The sequence below is a fragment of the Cajanus cajan genome, chromosome 2 (genome assembly GCF_000230855.2).
Source record: "Cajanus cajan strain Asha chromosome 2, NIPB_CcT2T_4, whole genome shotgun sequence".
In the NCBI taxonomy this organism is placed as follows: domain Eukaryota; kingdom Viridiplantae; phylum Streptophyta; class Magnoliopsida; order Fabales; family Fabaceae; genus Cajanus; species Cajanus cajan.
In genome coordinates, this window is record NC_138518.1 from 64,930,050 (window position 1) to 64,948,040 (window position 17,991).

The 17,991-nt window shown below is 32.0% G+C and overlaps 2 protein-coding genes across 11 annotated transcripts; both read right to left on the reverse strand.

Moving 5' to 3' along the window:
• Positions 1 to 1,498: 1,498 nt before the first annotated feature.
• Positions 1,499 to 8,505, reverse strand: LOC109804866 (BRASSINOSTEROID INSENSITIVE 1-associated receptor kinase 1). Of its 3 annotated transcripts, XM_020366756.3 has the most exons (12): positions 8,212 to 8,505; positions 7,907 to 8,089; positions 7,297 to 7,429; positions 7,136 to 7,207; positions 4,957 to 5,100; positions 4,594 to 4,665; positions 4,436 to 4,507; positions 4,155 to 4,228; positions 3,428 to 3,580; positions 2,984 to 3,325; positions 2,420 to 2,814; positions 1,499 to 1,912 (listed from the first exon to the last, which is right to left on the reverse strand). In XM_020366756.3, the coding sequence occupies exons 2-12, from the start codon at positions 8,007 to 8,009 to the stop codon at positions 1,589 to 1,591; spliced, it is 1,884 nt and encodes a 627-aa protein (XP_020222345.1). In that variant the 5' UTR covers positions 8,010 to 8,089; positions 8,212 to 8,505; the 3' UTR covers positions 1,499 to 1,588. The 3 variants fall into 3 exon arrangements, with proteins under 3 accessions (XP_020222345.1, XP_082924832.1, XP_020222346.1); XM_083068706.1 differs by having other exon boundaries at positions 7,907 to 8,505; XM_020366757.3 differs by lacking the exons at positions 7,136 to 7,207; positions 7,297 to 7,429; positions 7,907 to 8,089; positions 8,212 to 8,505 and adding an exon at positions 6,149 to 7,117.
• Positions 8,506 to 10,051: 1,546 nt separating this feature from the next.
• LOC109804868 (BRASSINOSTEROID INSENSITIVE 1-associated receptor kinase 1) lies at positions 10,052 to 16,715 on the reverse strand. 8 transcript variants are annotated; one of them, XM_020366762.3, is made up of 12 exons: positions 16,252 to 16,715; positions 16,018 to 16,185; positions 15,467 to 15,599; positions 15,316 to 15,387; positions 14,210 to 14,353; positions 13,802 to 13,873; positions 13,616 to 13,687; positions 13,362 to 13,435; positions 12,532 to 12,666; positions 12,100 to 12,441; positions 11,243 to 11,637; positions 10,052 to 10,783 (listed from the first exon to the last, which is right to left on the reverse strand). In XM_020366762.3, exons 2-12 carry the CDS (start codon positions 16,118 to 16,120, stop codon positions 10,463 to 10,465), a joined length of 1,863 nt encoding a protein of 620 aa, XP_020222351.1. In that variant the 5' UTR covers positions 16,121 to 16,185; positions 16,252 to 16,715; the 3' UTR covers positions 10,052 to 10,462. The 8 variants fall into 8 exon arrangements, with proteins under 8 accessions (XP_020222351.1, XP_082924833.1, XP_029128563.1 ...); XM_083068707.1 differs by having other exon boundaries at positions 16,018 to 16,173; positions 16,252 to 16,714; XM_029272730.2 differs by lacking the exon at positions 15,316 to 15,387 and having other exon boundaries at positions 16,018 to 16,173; positions 16,252 to 16,714.
• Positions 16,716 to 17,991: the final 1,276 nt, after the last annotated feature.

Genomic DNA, 17,991 nt, shown 5'->3' on the forward strand with positions numbered 1-17,991 from the left:
GTAAACTTGATAAACAACTTGCACTACCTTTTACAAAGAGTGATTCCATTTCTGACAAATGTTTTGGTCTGATTCATTCTAACATTTAGGATCTTTTCCCTTATTTCTTCAATAAATGATTTTCATTATTTTGTCTTGTTTGTTAATGATTTTTCCCAGTGGATATATTTTCTATAACATCAATTTGAATTACCTTAAATTTATATCAACTTTGCAAAGATGATTAAAACTAAATTTTCTTGTACTATTAACACTTTTTTCATAGATATAATGCGATGGAATATCACAATACTTGTTTGCTTCAAATTCTTAATCAACAAGGTACTATTGCTAAATGGTCTTGTCCTCACACATCTCAACAAAATGGTTGAGTTGAACAAAAACATCGTTATATTCTCGTCTCTATTTGTGCTCTTCTCTTATCCGCCTCATGTCCAGAAAAGTTTTGGGGGAAGCTGCTCTTAATGTCTTTTGCACCATCAATTGTCTTCTCACCTCAACTCTACAAAATTTGTCTACTTTTGAAAAATTGTTTGGTAAGCCTCCTCACTATTCAGTCCTTAAAACCTTTGGGTATGTTTGTTTTGTTCTCTTGCAATCTCATATGAGCGCACAAAATTTGGACCTTATGCTTGCTTATGTTCTTTCTTGGTCATGGCATTGAACATAAAGGATATTATTGTTGAGATCCCATTTCAAACAAATTACGTATCTCTTGCCATGTTACCTTTCAGGAACATACCTTATTCTCCTCGTTGTCTAAGTTTCAACACTTCTGATTCCTCAATGGAGATGTTTCCAGGCTCTAATAGAGATACATGCCCTTCTGATGTGCTCAACATGGACCTTCTTCCACCTAAGCTTATTGAACTTGTTTCGATTATCGATCCTGTAACTACATTTGAATCTACCTTTCGTCATTCCACTCGAGTAAGAGAAACTCCTAAACATCTTAACAATTTTCATTGTTATTTTGCTATTGTGAATTTGCACGAGCTTTCATCTTATCGTGAGGCTAGTACTGACCCTTTGACAACAAATTATGTTTGAGGGAATCCATGCTTTGGAGAAAACCTACACTTAGGACTTAGTTGCTAATCTTCCTCTTAATAAGACCCCAGTTGGATGCAAATGGATCTATAAAATTAAGACTCATTCTAATGGATTTGTTGAGTGTTAAAAAGCTTGCTTAGTAGTTAAGGATATACTCAAGAATATGGGATAGACTACGAGAAAACTTTTGTTCCCGTGGCTCGAGTAACATTTTGTTTGTAGTCTTTTAGCTATTGTTACAATTTGTAAATAGAAGCTTTATTAAATGGATGTTAAAAGTATCTTCCTTCGTGGTGAATTCACAGAAGGTCTATATGCATCCTCCTTATTATCATTCTCCTTGTAAATTTTTAATGGATGTAAATAGATTAATATATTATTTTTATCTGAATCATTATAATATATTTAAAAAAATTATTCGATCCATCCATTTGCTATCCTTAAATAAGACTATAAAGAAAGCAATATATACCAATAAATGACAGGAAAATAAGCTAAATGTTTCATCATTTAAAAGTTTCTTTATGTTCAAATATCATCTAGGACTTGGTAGTTCATCATCTAGCGGAATATCTGAAGTTGAGTCAAATAATGGCGAATAAGTTGTGTGGAGATTGGTGGGGTCGAAATTTTGTTTGATCATATCCTCTTTTTGCCACCATTTATCCCACTTTTCATCCAAACCTTCACCTTCTAGCATTCTCACCACCTCAGACATCTTGGGTCTTTCCGAAGGGGAGCTCTGTGTGCAGAGCAAAGCCACTTGGATTACCTCTTCTACTTCCCCCTCCTCAAAATTCCCCTCTAAATCTGCATCCACCAGTGTTTCCAACCTCTTCTCTTTAAGAAGTACTTTCACCTGGGGTCAAAATAATGCCATTTCAAAACAAAAATCATTAGCCATTGATGCTATAATATCAGTACATAACTGATGTAACACAAACAAACTAAACAAAAACTTGGAAAATGAGATTCCATAATCCAGGACAGAAATAGGAACAACCAAATCAATTTTGTATTTTATTTTCAAAGCAAAGACTAGTTGTACAACAAAACAAAACTAGAATAGCGAACTAAAGAGGTTTCAAAACTTCAACTGGGAATGTATAACAACAATAAAAAAGAACTTTAACACTGTACTAAACTTATCGATTACACCTTCATGAGCAATCAAGAAATAAAAAGAACTGGAATTGTAATCAATAATATTTAGTGCAAAAATATTTCCTTCATTAGTATGATTTCCTTCCATTTCCACTGGATCATCTTTAATCTCATAATATTAAGAAAAATACATATGGCTGCCAATTGAACAATAAGTACTAATAATTAATGGCATATCTTTAGTAATAAACATAATACCAACCCAATCAAGGAACAAGAGACCATGATCATTGGCGAGTTGTGCTAAAGCAAAAGATTTCTGTCCAGTTATTATTTCTAGAAGCAGCACGCCATATCCATAAACATCAGTCTTATCTGAAGCTTTTCCAGTTGAGAGGTACTCTGGTGGTATATGGCCAATAGTACCACGTACTGAACAAGTAACATGAGTGTCTTTATAATTCATACACTTTGCTAATCCAAAATCACCAATGACTGCTTCAAAGTATTTATCCAACAATATATTTGTAGCTTTGACATCACGATGAATGATCTTTGGGTCACAACCATCATGCAAATAAGCAAGCCCCCTAGCAGCCCCAAGAGCAATACGCTTCCGCATTCCCCATTCAAGTGGTAGTTGTGATTTCCTACGGTCTACAAAAATACGATCAATATACATAAAAACATTTTGAAGTTTCACACATTAATTGATATTGTTCTATTAGAAGAAGAGCTGATTTGTATTCTCTATTTTGATCACATTAAATGATGTGGTGAAACAAAATTGGTTGAATGTGTCAATAGGGTAGACTAATAAGGGTACCTCGTAAACTTGAAGCCACACTTCCATTAACCATGTAAGGATACACAAGCAAGCGTTCAGTAGGTGTCATACAAAACCCAAGCAGGCGAAGCAAATTCTGATGTGCAGCCATGCTGATCGTTTCCACTTCAGTTTGAAACTGCAACTCCCTATCCTGGGTGCGTTCCACTTTAAGTCTTTTTATAGCTACAAGGCTACCATCTGATAAGCGTCCTTTATAAACCTTGCCAGATTCACCACTACCAAGAATGTATTTGTTATGAAAGCCATCGGTTGCAACTACCAATTCACGTAGTGAAAACCTTTTAAGTTGACCAAGGTGAACTTGAGGATCCTCCTCAGCTGCCCGTGAAGGTCACAAAAATCAGTTATGGTTATCATATACAACTTAATATATATATATATATATATATATATAATCATCTCTTCTATAAATCAACTAACCCGCTACATCAAAGAAATAATCACGTGGCTTCCTTTTTTTCCAATAAAGTGCAATTACAAGGGCCGCAAACAACAGTGCAACACCCACAACAATTCCTCCAGCAATGGCTACAATGGCTACAACAATGGCTCCAATAGCTCTGCTACCATTACCTATAAGGATCAACAGAATTAAACAGGAAGCTATAACTCAATTCCAAAACTTTGCTTCCCATTGAATATGATAGAGTAATGTTCAACATGAGTGACATATATTCTGTTGGGATACCAAACAAAAATCCAAAAGTAGCACCCCAATTAGAATAAAAACAAAAAGCATTTGGAATATAACCATGCAACCTATCCATTATCAATACCTTCATTTCTCCCTGCCCTTTGGCAGCAAAGGAGGAAGAAAATATTAGTATCAAGGAAAAGAATGGAGTGGATTCAACTTGTTAAAGAAACAAAATTGAATTTGAAAACCTTTTACATAGTATTAATTTTGAGTTATACACTATTATTGAGTCTGTGTCTCTTTTGGTGGTTTAAGTTACACGGTATCAAATTCTAGTTGACCTAGTGATGTAGAGTTTGATTGTTGGCTGTTGCCCCTTTTCCACATTTCAAGAACATTGGACTCACATGAGAGTAATTTAGTAGCTATATTTTTAGCATATTCTTTCAGGTCAGGTTATTCTTTGAAAAATTAAATTCATTACCAATAATAAAACAAATATGAACAAACCTGAAGGATTTTTTTGTGGTGTAGGAGCTGGTGGAGTCAAAGTGGTTTGATTCAATAAAGGATTATTCTTAAAACTGCAACAAAAAAATAAAGGGTTTAATTAAACTTTGATATCTCATCCCTCAATAATAATATAGTAATGTGGCCCACATCAGAAATACGAGATTCTAATATGAGGTTTATATGGGGCTTTCCTACTACTATAGTCGTTATAGGTTATTTGTTGTAGTGTGGTTCTCCCAATGTGTGATTATTGAAACATACAATTTATTTGTACCAACCTGATGAGTGTAAAAACTGAAAAAGAACCATTTACTGGGACATCTCCTGTTAAGTTGTTGTTGGATAAATCACTAGATTCAACAATGAACATGATGTCAGGTTACTCAAAATAACACAATAGTATAGCCACCTATATAGATATAGGAGTAAAACTCACAGCTCTTGTAGTGAAGCAATAGTGGTCAATAGCATTGGAATATTTCCTGACAAGCTGTTATTGTTGAGGCGCCTAGTTTATGGAATAGAACCATTTAGTTTGCATATAATAAACTATTGGCAGAGAAGAGTAACAAGTCATGACAACAAACAACATTAAATAGCAAGTGTGGTGGGTGGGTGCTTAAAGTATATTACAAAATGTAATGGAATTGAAATAACCATGTTTTGGGTGCATTATCTGCCACCATTTTATGTGGGAAAGCAACACTTATCAATGCTAAACGAAGGAACAAAATTGAAGCAGATTTAATAAATAAATTTTGTTGATTATAGACATGAGATAAAGGAAAACATGTCATACAGGAAACGCAATTTTTTAAGGTTGGCCAAGTTGTCCGGAATGGGACCAGTAATGTTGTTCAAGTAGAGATCCAAGCTAATCAAGTTTTTCAAACTTCCAAGCTCATCTGGGATTTCCCCAATTATATTATTACTATAAAGTTCCCTGTCAATGAAAAGAAAAATGTTCAGATTTGGGTAGAGAAAAAGGTCCAATAAAGAAATAAAAATTACATAACACATTTGTATCAATTTTATGACAAGTTAAAATCTAATAGAACTAAATATGGTAAAAATTGAACTACGGAAATTGTCAAGGTAAGTGCACTGTTAGGATATAAACAAGTCTCACATCGATAAAATAAGACAAAAAATAATAACTTATATAATACAAACATGCTTCAATGATTGAGAGGTCTTTTGGGTGATGACCAAAAGCAAAACCGTGAGGGCTTAGGCCTAAAACGGACAATATCTCATCATTGTGGAATATGTTTGTGTAATAACCTTATAAAAAAATAATTCTCATAAAATATTTCCTCAGACAAATACTAATAAAATAACTCCAACAAGTCTCACATCGATAAAATAAGACAAAAAATAACAACAACTTATATATATACAAACATATTTCTCAATGATTGAGAGACTTTTTGGGTAATGACCAAAAGTAAAACCGTGAGGGCTTAGGTCGAAAGCGGACAATATCTCATCATTGTGGAGTATGTTTATATAATAACCTTATAAAAATAACCTTCATAAAATATCCCTTCATACAAATACCACAAAAATAATCCCAACATGCACTACATGCAAAAGTACAAGATTGAATCAATAGAAGAACATAAGTAAATATAATGAAAGCAGTGTAAATCCACTATGATAAGGAAAGTAACACATCCTCCAGCAATAACATGGATAAAGAATAAATAAAACTCTTAAAGAAATGAAATAATATGAAATGATGAGCTTACAAGTTGATGAAAAAAAATTTAAATAGCTTAGCCACCTTTTGCATGCAACATTAAACTTTTGGGCTATTCAAATGCATCATGATTTATATGAAAATTAAATTATAACCATTAGTATCAATGATTTTAAAGAGAGGAATTCGAATCATTCACTTAATAGTGTCCACCTTCACTCAAATTAAACTAGCTGTTCATCACCATATATAAAGCCTTAAGGGGCAGGCAAGTGCGGTAAAGGCTAACCAATTCCAAGCAATGTTGAAACTTGACATTCAAAAGTAGTTTAGTAAGTATATCTGCTGGACTATTGAACATGTGAATCTCTTGCACTAAAACGTTATCAACGACTTTTAAAATAAAGTGATGTTAGCTGGTCTTGTTGTGATATGATAACGATTATTCTTAGTCAAGTGTGTAGGCACCTTCACTACTGCAAAATACAACAAGAGCATCTTGTGTTAGACCAAATTCATTAAACAAACCTTGAAGCCAAGTGGCCACATTCATAATATTTGTTGCTGCAATATGTGCTACTTTAGTCGTAGGTAATACAACAAATGATTGGTACATAGCCTTCCAACTGATAGTACAACTACACAGACTAAACATAGAGCTAGAAAGAGATCTTCAATCCAGATCACCACCACAATCTGAATCAGTGCACTCCAATATTCTATTTGTAGATATATCTTTATGTAACATGCCAAATTAGTGCAGATCATTGCATACATAAAGCTGTCAACTACATTAGTATAAGGAATATGTTACATACAATTCATCTCTTCCTTGCTTGTGGGAAAGGGTCTGAATATAACTAAAAAAAGTGCAGCAAACGGTGTAGAAGCATGTTTTCAATTAATCATATTAAGCATTTCAAGTACTTTTCATTGTATTTCTTTTGTGATAGTTTTCCTGCTTGATGATCCCTCTGAATCTCCATACCAAGGATTTGCTGAGCTACACCTAGTTCCTTCTTTCAAACAAACAAACTGATTGCTGAGTTGAGTTTTTAACTCCTTGAACAAGGAAATGTCACTTGATATAATTTACATATCATTAACATAAATTAACAAGTATATAAAGAACCATTAGGAAATTTTCTAAATAACATTGTCATCTTATTGACTTTTAGAAGCCAAACAATCTAGAATTGCTAGTAAAAGTTAATTGAATGTCAACCAAGAAATAGTTTTGAGCAAAATCTATCTGTTTCATAACTTTTCAACTTACAAGTATTGCAAATTTGGGAGTTGACCAAGCTGTGGAACAAGATGACCCGAAAGGTTTGCATTTCCAAGATCACTAGCCAAACATAAATACGTCTTTCACTATATGCACAAACTTACACAAAACTACAAGTAAAAAAAAAAAAAAAAACTTAGATATCTTACACACGGGTCACACTATTTTTATTGTTGCAAGTAACATGAATCCATGCGCAAGGAGTGGCAAGGGTAGAATCCCAACTTTTAAGAACATTGTTAGGATCACTTATACTGTTCTTCAATGCATTCAGGGCATCAACTGTCAGAAAAAAATTCAAACGCAATTATTAATATCCTTGATATATTAAATCGGTAGAAGTAAAAAATCAAACAGGTGTCACCTGTCAACACTAATGTTGCTCTAATGAAATTGTGTCAAATACAGAAAGTAAAAACAAGTTCCCCAAGAATTCCCCAAGCATACATTAAACATTTTTCAGTTTATAAATTATAACCGACAAACAACCCAAGTAGTCAGTCATATAAAGCATCAATACGCCATAGAAATTTTCAAAAGGCAATGATATTAGTAATTTTGTTCTCTTAACTTTTTTCTGTTCAATTGATTCCCCTAATTTGTGTTTTAATTTTGCATACTAACTCCTTCTCCAGTTTTATTACTCACTCTAAAACAGAGAAATAATAATACAACTGAAAGCAACAAAAAACTGGAAAATAAAAAGAATCATCAAGTCAAGCAACAGGTAAGTAAGCGCAAAAGGTCACCACCACCCACCTTCTACATTGCCAGAAACCTTGAGCACCAAGTGAAGCACCAAAATTGCCCAAAGAAGAAACAAATGCATGAAAGAGGAAATCACTCGCTCCATGTTGACCATCCTCTTCAGTCATGCACATGCACTTGAATCTCCCTCATAACTCATAAGTACTAGTTGATCTCCACTACACCCTTCAAGCTCTTAAGCAAATTAACCAAAACAAATTCATAGCAGTCAACTTGGAGTTATAGCATAACTGAATTCTGGATAGCTCCAATTTCTCTTCCTTGTGGGGGTCATCAATTTCAAATAAAAAAATTACCTCAGGCAGCAACAGTTTTGAGATGGAGAGATAGGAGTTGCCCAGGTACAAGCCTTAAACTTTTGGTAATTAAGTTGGAGGAAGACCGGAGAGGTAGTCAATGAATGATGCATTATTTTGCCGAGAAATCTGTCCTACTTGTTATTCTTTTATTTATTTTTTTATAGGTGAATTATGAAAAGTGTGATGAGAAGTGAGCTTTGATATGAAAGTGAAATTGAAAAAGGAAGGAGAGAGAGTGGTTCACTTTAAAGTAAGAAAGGAGGCTCAAAGTGGAAGACAAAGACTATATGCATACGAGTCACCCCACTACGCACCACCATGCATGCTTTGTATATACAAAGCTTTTTCTGCATAATTAAGATATCATTTGTGTTTACTGATTTGTGATCATTGTAGTCAGCGCCAGGTATCAACTATTTGAGATTTGTTTTTCTTTGCTTTACTAATTTCTTGATCTCTTTGATTAAGTTTTTTTTTTTTATTTCTCCTTTGTGGGTTAGAAAATATGGAAATTGTTTCACAATTTTGCGGACTTTATAAATATGAATAAATAAGATAGAAGAGAAAATTAAATATAAGAACAATTTAGGTATCACTTATGTAAAATATTATAAATAATTTTTTCTTCCTTTTAGATGCCTTCATGGTTGGTCTTCCTATTTTTTTTCACTGGAAATGTGTCAAAGAAAACTGTTATTATTATGATAAATAAAAATTATAATTAAATATGTATTATTAGATTATATTTGAATGATTAAAACTAAAAAAAATTGTATATTATTAGTGTATAGAGTCATGATTGAAGATATTGTTTTATTTATACATGAATGAGTCAATCATTGAAAATGAATTATACTTCTTTATTAAATCACAAAAAAAAATATTTTTAATTAACTAAAACACTTTAATATATATACTTTAAGATTAAATATGATTTTAGTTCTAAAAATTTTGTTGAATTTCACTTGGAGAAATTTTTTTTGTTTGTTTTAGTCCTTGAATACTTGCTAATTTATATTTGAAAAATATTAGTAACATACTCTTAAACACACACTTTTTAATCTACTCTTTATTATTAGTTAAAATTATTGAAAATCGCAAATTCAGATGAGAAGGTTATTAAATAAGATGTGAGATATATTAATTATTGTATTTTTCAATAAATTTTAATCAAATAGACAATAAATATTTAAAAGAGTGTTTCTAACATTTCTTGTTAGCTTTAGTCCTTGAACTTGAACTTTCGCTCTCCTGCTCCTAACATTTTTGGTCTTGACATCAATATTTCCTTTTCTTGAAGGAAAAAATTATGAATTAAAATTAAATAAAATTTGCTTAGAAATTAAAAGTGAGAATTAACAAGAAATTTAGAGAATAAATTTTTTTAATTATTTATTTTAGAATTTTGAAACTCAAAAAAATAAATAAAATAATTGAAATTAATTGTTATCAGCTAATACACATAAATATATATATATATATATCCTTTTTTTTTAATCAACTTGTTATGCATGTCCTAAGCATACCTATCCTCTTATTTTTATCTGATTTTAATAAATTTTATAAAACATTATCAACTTCGCTTATTTTTTAATAGGCTTTCTACTAAAGCTTGTATGTAAACTTTTACTAAACAAGCTTATACACAATTTAGTGAATTTACCTCTCTACGTGATTTGGGTGAATACGACTGCTAAATACTTTTCCATTTATCTATAATTATGAAATATAAAAGAAAGTACACTTGACAGTGGTTCAAATGTTCAATCACTATAGACATTGCCAAAAATTTATCTTTCATCCTTCAATAATACCAACTGGTGGGAGTAAAATCATCGAATAATAACCATTGACTTGGGACTTCTCCGTTTAACTAGTTGTATCATAAATCACTAAATTCCACAATCCACAATGGCTTGTGTCAGTTTACACATAAAAAAAAAAAAAATTATGAAACTATACTATAACCCATCTACATAGTTCATGGAAAATCTATTTAAAATGTAGTAGTAACACTCATCGAACATGCAGTGAAGTAACAGTGGTCAAAGACTTAGAAATATCCAGACACAAGCTGTTTTAATTTGTCATCAAAGTGCTTCTTATGCACCCTTCACTGCATGTTACACTAATTATGCGGTGCATTAAACCAACATTATGAAGCTTTGACAGAAACTTTTTGTTTCCACAAGGCGTCTCTCCCTATGCTAAACGTTTCATTATTTAAAAATTTCTTTCTGTTCAAAGATCATCTAGGACCTGATAGTTCATCTGGTGGAACATTTGAAGTTGAGTCTAATAGTGGCCAATAAGTGGTGTGGAAATTGTTGGGATCGAAATTTTGCTTGATCATATCCTCTTTCTGCCACCATTTATTCCACTTTTCTGCCAAACCTTCACCTTCTAGCATTCTCACCACCTCAGACATCTTGGGTCTTTCCGAAGGGGAGCTTTGTGTGCAGAGCAAAGCCACCTGGATTACCTCTTCTACTTCCCCCTCCTCAAAATTCCCCTCTAAATCTGCATCCACCAGTGTTTCCAACCTCTTCTCTTTAAGAAGTACTTTCACCTGGGGTCAAAATAATGCCATTTCAAAACAAAAATCATTAGCCATTGATGCTATAATATCAGTACATAACTGATGTAACACAAACAAACTAAACAAAAACTTGGAAAATGAGATTCCATAATCCAGGACAGAAATAGGAACAACCAAATCAATTTTGTATTTTATTTTCAAAGCAAAAACCAAAACCAGAATAGGAAATAAAAAGAGGTTTCAAAACTTCAACTAGAAATGTATAAAAATGACAAAAAGATGACACCTTGTCTTGTACTGAACTTATCAATCACACCTTCATGAGAAAAACTGGAATTCACATTAACGATATTTGATGCAAAAATATTTCCTTTAAAAGTATGATTTCCTTTAATTGGATTATCTTAAACCTCATAATATTTAGGAAAATACATGTCTGCTAATTGAACAAAGTACTAACAGCATATTTAGTAATAAGATAATTCCTACCCAATCAAGCAACATAACATCATCATCATTGGCAAGTCGTGCTAAATCAAAAGCCCTTTGTCCGGTTATTAGTTCAAGAAGCATCACACCATATCCAAAAACATCCGTCTTCTCTGAGGACTTTCCAGTTGAGAGGTACTCTGGGGCTATATGGCCAATAGTACCACGTACAGCAGTAGTAACATGAGTATCTTTGTAATTCATGAGCTTTGCTAAACCAAAATCTCCAACTATTGCTTCAAAGTCCTCATCCAACAATATATTTGCAGCTTTGACATCACGATGAATGATCTTTGGGTCACAATGATCATGCAAATAAGAAAGCCCCCTAGCAGCTCCCAGGGCAATACGCTTTCGTGTTGGCCATTCAAGTGGTGCTTTTGATTCCGGACGGTCTACAAAATATATAATCAATATGAATAAGAACAATTTTAATTTGAAATTTAACAGTAGAAAAACTATTTTCTTTTGTGCAATTTGGAAGAAAAGCTGATTAGGATTCTCTATTTTGATCGCATTAAAGGATGTGGTCAAATAAAATTGGATGAATGTGTGGAAAATTTTGGCACCTAATACTAGATCAGATTTAAGTACTGATATATTACCACATTGTTGTGTGAATGTGCCCTGCTATATCACATGTCAAGCATACATGATTTTATTTTACAAAAAAAAAAAAAATACAAAACAAACCTTTGACATGAAAAGTAAGGCTTGCATAACTAGGAAAAAAAAAGGATATGAGAGAAAAGATAATTAGCTGAGAAACACGTATAAGTAAATTAGTAAAACGAAGAAATGCATGTCATGTGAATCCTTTTCAATAGAGGCTAAATAGAGTAGGCTAATAAGGGTACCTCGTAAGCATGAAGCCACACTTCCATTAACCATGAAAGGATACACAAGCAAGCGTTCAGTAGGTGTCATACAAAAACCATGCAGGCGAAGCAAATTTCGATGCACAGCCATACTGATCATTTCCACCTCAGTTTGAAATTGCATCTCCCCACCCTGGGTGCGTTCTTCTTTAAGCCTTTTTACAGCTACAAGCTCACCATTTGTTAAGCGTCCCTTATAAACCTTGCCAAATCCTCCTCTACCAAGAATGTTTTTGTTATTAAAGCTATCTGTTGCAACTTGCAGTTCACGCAGTGAAAACTTTTTAAGCTGACCAAGGTGAACTTCAGGATCCTCCTCAGCTGCCAGTGAAGGACACGCAAAAGTCAGTTATTGTTATCATATGCAACTTAAATTTTTATATATTCCATCTTTTCTATTATTCCACTAACCTGCAACATCAAAGAAATAATTTTGTGGCTTCCTTCTTTTCCAATAAACAAGTGCAATTAAAGGGGCTGCAAATAATAGTGCAGCACCCACAGCAACTCCTCCAGCAATGGCTCCAATAGCTCTATTACCATTACCTATAAGGATTAACAGAATTAAATGGGGAAACTATAACTCAATTCCAAAACTTTTCATCCTGAATAGAATGGAAAAGAGTTCAACATTGCCATCAACTCCCTTTCTTGAACTTGACCATGAGTGTCATTCTATGAGGATACCAAATAGAAACTAAAAATAGAACCCCAATTTGAAAAGAAAAAAAACCAAAATTTCGGATTCGGAATAAGCATTTGAAAAAAAAAAAAAAAAGGCACATACAACCTATCCATTATCAATACCTTCATTTCTCCTTTCTCTTTGGAAGCAAAGGGTGAAGGAAAATTAGTAGTACGGAAAGGAGCAGAGTGGATGTAGCTTGTTAAAGAAACAAACGTAAAATGCCACCAAATTGAAAACCTTTAACATAATATTAATTTCGACTTGTATAACATTTTGTTATTGAGCCTTTGCCTCTCTTAGTGGTTTTATTTTACATGGTATCAAATTCTAGTAGACCAAGTGGTGTGATTTTTGCTCCTCATCTTACAATTTTAAAACAAAGTTGATTTTCTTGTAATTTTAGTTGCAAGACTATATTCTGTCCATGTTTCAAGCACATTGGACTTGCATGAGAGAGTAATTTAAGTGTTATATTTTTAGCATATGATTTTAGGTCAGGTTATTCTTTGAAAAATTAAATTCATTACAAACAATAAAACAAATATCAACAAACCTGAATGATTTTGTGGTGGTGTAGGAGCTGATGGAGTTGGAGCAGTTTGATTCAATAAAATATTATTCTTAAAACTGCAACAAGTAAAGGGTTTAGTAAAATTTTGATTTGTCATCCCTCGATAATATTAGTAATGTGTCCCACATAAAAAAAATATATGGGATTCTGATGTGAGGTTTATATTGGGCTTTCAAATAGTAGTGTGGTTCTCCCAATGTGTGCTTAATGAAATAAACAATTTTATTTGTACCAACCTAATGGGAGTAAAGAATGAAAAAGAACCATTTGTTGGGACATCTCCAGTTAAGTTGTTGTTCGATAAATCACTAGATTCAGCAATGACCATAGTGTCAGGTTACACAAAATAACACAATGCCAGTATAGAAATGTTTGTACAACGTTAGTATAACAATGTATGTACATATAGGAGTAAAACTCACAGCACTTGCAGTGTAGTAACAGTGGTCAAACGCATAGGAATTTTTCCTGACAAACTGTTATTGTTGAGACGCCTAGTTCAGGTAGCATAACCATTTAGTTTACATATAATAAACTATTGTCAGATAGAGTAACAAGACTTGACAACAATCATTAAATAGCAAGTGTGGTGATGTGTGATATAATAAGCATCTATTTCATGTGATTATGTAGAATGATACTTCTCTTGAACAATTGCTCAAAGTAACAAGATGTGTTGGAAACTGAAATAGCTATGTTTTGGATGCATAATTTCCACCATTTTATATGGGAAAGCAAGACTTATGAATGCTAATGATGAAACAAAATTGAAACTGATTTAAATAAGTTTTGCTGATTTTAGATATGAGATAAAGGAAAGCATGTCATACAGGAAGCGTAGTTTTTTAAGGTTGGCCAAGCTGTCTGGAATGGAACCAGTAATGTTGTTCACGTAAAGATCCAAGCTCACCAAGTTTGCCAAACTTCCAAGCTCATCTGGGATTTTCCCAGTTATATTATTACTATAAAGTTCCCTGACAATGAAAAGAAAAATATTTAGATTTGGGTAGAGGAAAAGGTCTAATGAAGAACTAAAATTTGCATAACATATTTGTATCAATGCTATGACAGGTTAAAATCTAATAGCAGTTAATATGGTAAAAATTCAACTACAGAAAATATAAGGTACATTTAAAACATTAAACCAAATAGCCTCATTTCACACCATCTGTTGCTGGCTTTCTGCAAAATGTGCTTCTTTAGTTGGAGGTAATACAACAATTAATTGATGTGTAGCTATCCAATTGATAGCACAACTACGTACAGTAAAGGTATAGCTAGATAGAGATATTTGATCCAGATCACCACCATAATCTGAATCAGTGCACACCAACATTCTATTTCTAGCTATATGTTTACTCTATGTAACATGTTCCAAATTAGGCCTAGTGCACACCAAAGCATACATAAAGCTATCAACTGCACTAGTATAAGGAACATGTTACATACAATTCATCTCTTCCTTGTTCATGGGCAAAGGTCTGGTCTGGATATAACATAAAATATGCAGCAAACGGTGTAAAACGGTTTTCAATTAATCATCTTAAACATTTCAAGCACTTTTTCAATGTATTTCTTTTGTGATAACAATACTTTAACTGCTTGATGGTCCATGTGAATCTCCATACCAAGGATTTCCCCTAGTTCTTTCTTTTCAAATAATCATACCAATTGCTAAGTTAATATTTTAACTTCTTGATTAAGGAAATGTTACTTGATATAATCAACATATCATTAACATAAAGTAACGGATGTATAAAAGAACAATTAGGAAATTTTCCGAACAACACAGTTATCTTATTGGATTTTAGAATAACCTTGCCTAATCACATCTGTTTCAGACTTTCAGCCAAACAATATAAAATTCTAGGTAAAAGTTAATGGAATATCAATCAAGAAATAGTGTTGAGAAAAATCTTTCTGTTTCATAACTTACAAGTATTGCAAATTTGGGAGTTGACCAAGTTGCGAAACAAGTTCACCGGAAAGGTTTGCATTTCCAAGATCACTAGCCAGACAAAAATTGTTTTTCACCTTGTGTACATACTTTCATAAAACTACAAGTAAAAATAACATAAATATCTTACACACGAGTTACGCTATTTTCAGTGTTGCAAGTAACATGAAACCATGTGCAAGGAGTGACAAGGGTAGAATCCCAACTTTGAAGAACTTCGTTAGGATCACTCATACTGTTCTTCAATGCAAACAAGGCATCACCTGCCATAGAAGTATTTCACGCGCAATTAAGAACATCCTTAGTATGAAATTGTCAACATTTATGTTGCTCTAATGAAGTTGTGGGAAATACAGGAAGTAAAAACACATGAAGTCCAAGTTCCTCAAGTTAGTCATCTAAAGCCCAATACACCATAGAAATTTTCAACAGGCAACATTAGTATTTTTGTCCTCTAAATTAAAGATTGGTTTCAATTTGGTCCTCTAACTTTTTCCAGTTCAATTAATTCCCCTAATTTGTGTTTCCATTTTGCATACTAACTCCTCTACCAGTTTTATTACTCACTCAAAAACACGAGCCAGAAACAATACAGCTGAAAGGCAACAAAAAGAACATAAACAGGAGAATGAAATAAAAATCGTCATGTCAAGTACCAAGTAAGTAAGCACAAAAGGTCACCTTCTGAATTGCCAGAAACCTTGAGCACCAAGTGAAGCAAAAAAATTGCCCAAAGACGAAACAAAAGCATGAAAGATGAAATCACTCGCTCCATGCTGACCATCCTCCTCAATCATGCACATGCACTTGAATAACCCCTCTAAAGTACTGGTTGATCTGCATTATACCCTTGAAGCTCATAAGCAAATTGACCAATAAGTTGACCAAAAGAAATAGCAGTCAAATGACTTATACCATAACCAAATGCTGGTTCTTCTGTGAGTTCTTATTTTGGAAGCTAGAACCTTACGTGGGGGGTCATCAATTTCAAATAAAACTGCTGCAGGCAGCAAGAGAATTGAGACAGAGATGGAGGGGTACCCAAGTATGAAAAAAAAAAAAAAAAAAAAAAGCCTTAAAATTACGATAAGTTGGGGGAAGACTGGGGAGGCAAGTCAATGAATTTTGTATTACTTTTGGTGAGAAATTTCTACTTATTGTCATTATTGTATTTTTATGTAGGAAAATTGTGAAATCTGTGATGAGAAAGTGAGGTTTGAGATGAAAATGAAATTGGAAAAGGGAAGGAGGGAGGGACAGGGGTTGAGTTCACAAGACTTGGTGAACTTTGAAGTAAGAAAGAAGGGTCAAAGACGCTGACAACAGTCCCCACCACCATGCCGTGTGTGTGTGTACACGAAGAAGCTTCTGCGTAATTAGGACGTTGTGTTCTGTGTTTGTGATCATAATTCATAATTCATAGATCAACTCACAAATTCACGCTTCATTAAATAGTCCTCGTATGGATGACAGTTCTGTAACATGCATGAGATTCTATGCTCGAATTTTAGTTTCCTAATTTTGTTGAATAAGAAAATTTCAAAATAGAGCCTGTGATGTGCGGATAAAAAAAAATATATTATTTAATTAATTAATTTTAACTATAATTTTATTTAACTATGTTAATGATAAAAAAAAATTAAAATAATATATATAAAATTATATTCTCAAGTGTTTTAAACTAACATTATTTGTCTTATTAATATTTTAAAAATTTATCTTATAAAATCTTATATTTTTCATTAATGTGAATAAATAAATTAAAATATAAATAAAGATATTTAATACATGTATAATTTCTAAAGTCTTTATAGTACTTAACATTAAATTTTGTATAAATAAAATTACAAGTTAATAAAATTGATTTTTTTTTTTTTGCATAATAAATTTCTTTTGAATAATTATAATTCTCAAAAGAACAATTATAATTTAATGTAACTAAAAGAAATATGACAAAATGATCATGAAAAATATTTTTGCACATCTATCATAACTCTTTTTAAGGCTGATGTAAATTATTTTAAGAAAAATAAAGTCTTGCATATATATGGACAAATAAAATTGAACACTATAAATTTATACGTATTAAAATAAAAATTATGTTTGTGTTCAACATGCAAGACAATAATTTTTTTTCTATTGCTTATAATTAATAATACCTAATTATTTGATTTTAGAAAAATATTACTTAATGATTATTTTTAATTAACATTAATATTAATTATTATAATATTTATTACCTTTTTGCAACTAAGAATTTTGTCATATTCAATCTCTTAATTAATAAAATCATTAATATACACATGTATATACTAATTAAATATAATTTTAAATTATCAGATACTTTATACTATAATTATTATCATTGTGTCATTTTTTTATAATTAATATGAGTGACTATACATTTATTATTTATTTTTATCAAAGAATTTAATCAAAACCAATTTTTTAATTAATAAAAATATTAATATATATATATATATGCTATTTTAATTTAATTTCATATTATAAGACATTATGTTTTGGACAACAAAATAAAAGATTTTTTCTTCTTCTTATAATTAATAATAACTACCCAGCGTTTAGAGTTTTATATTTTTTATAACCTACATGTTAACCAAAATTTTGTCTTAATTATTAATTCATATATATAAC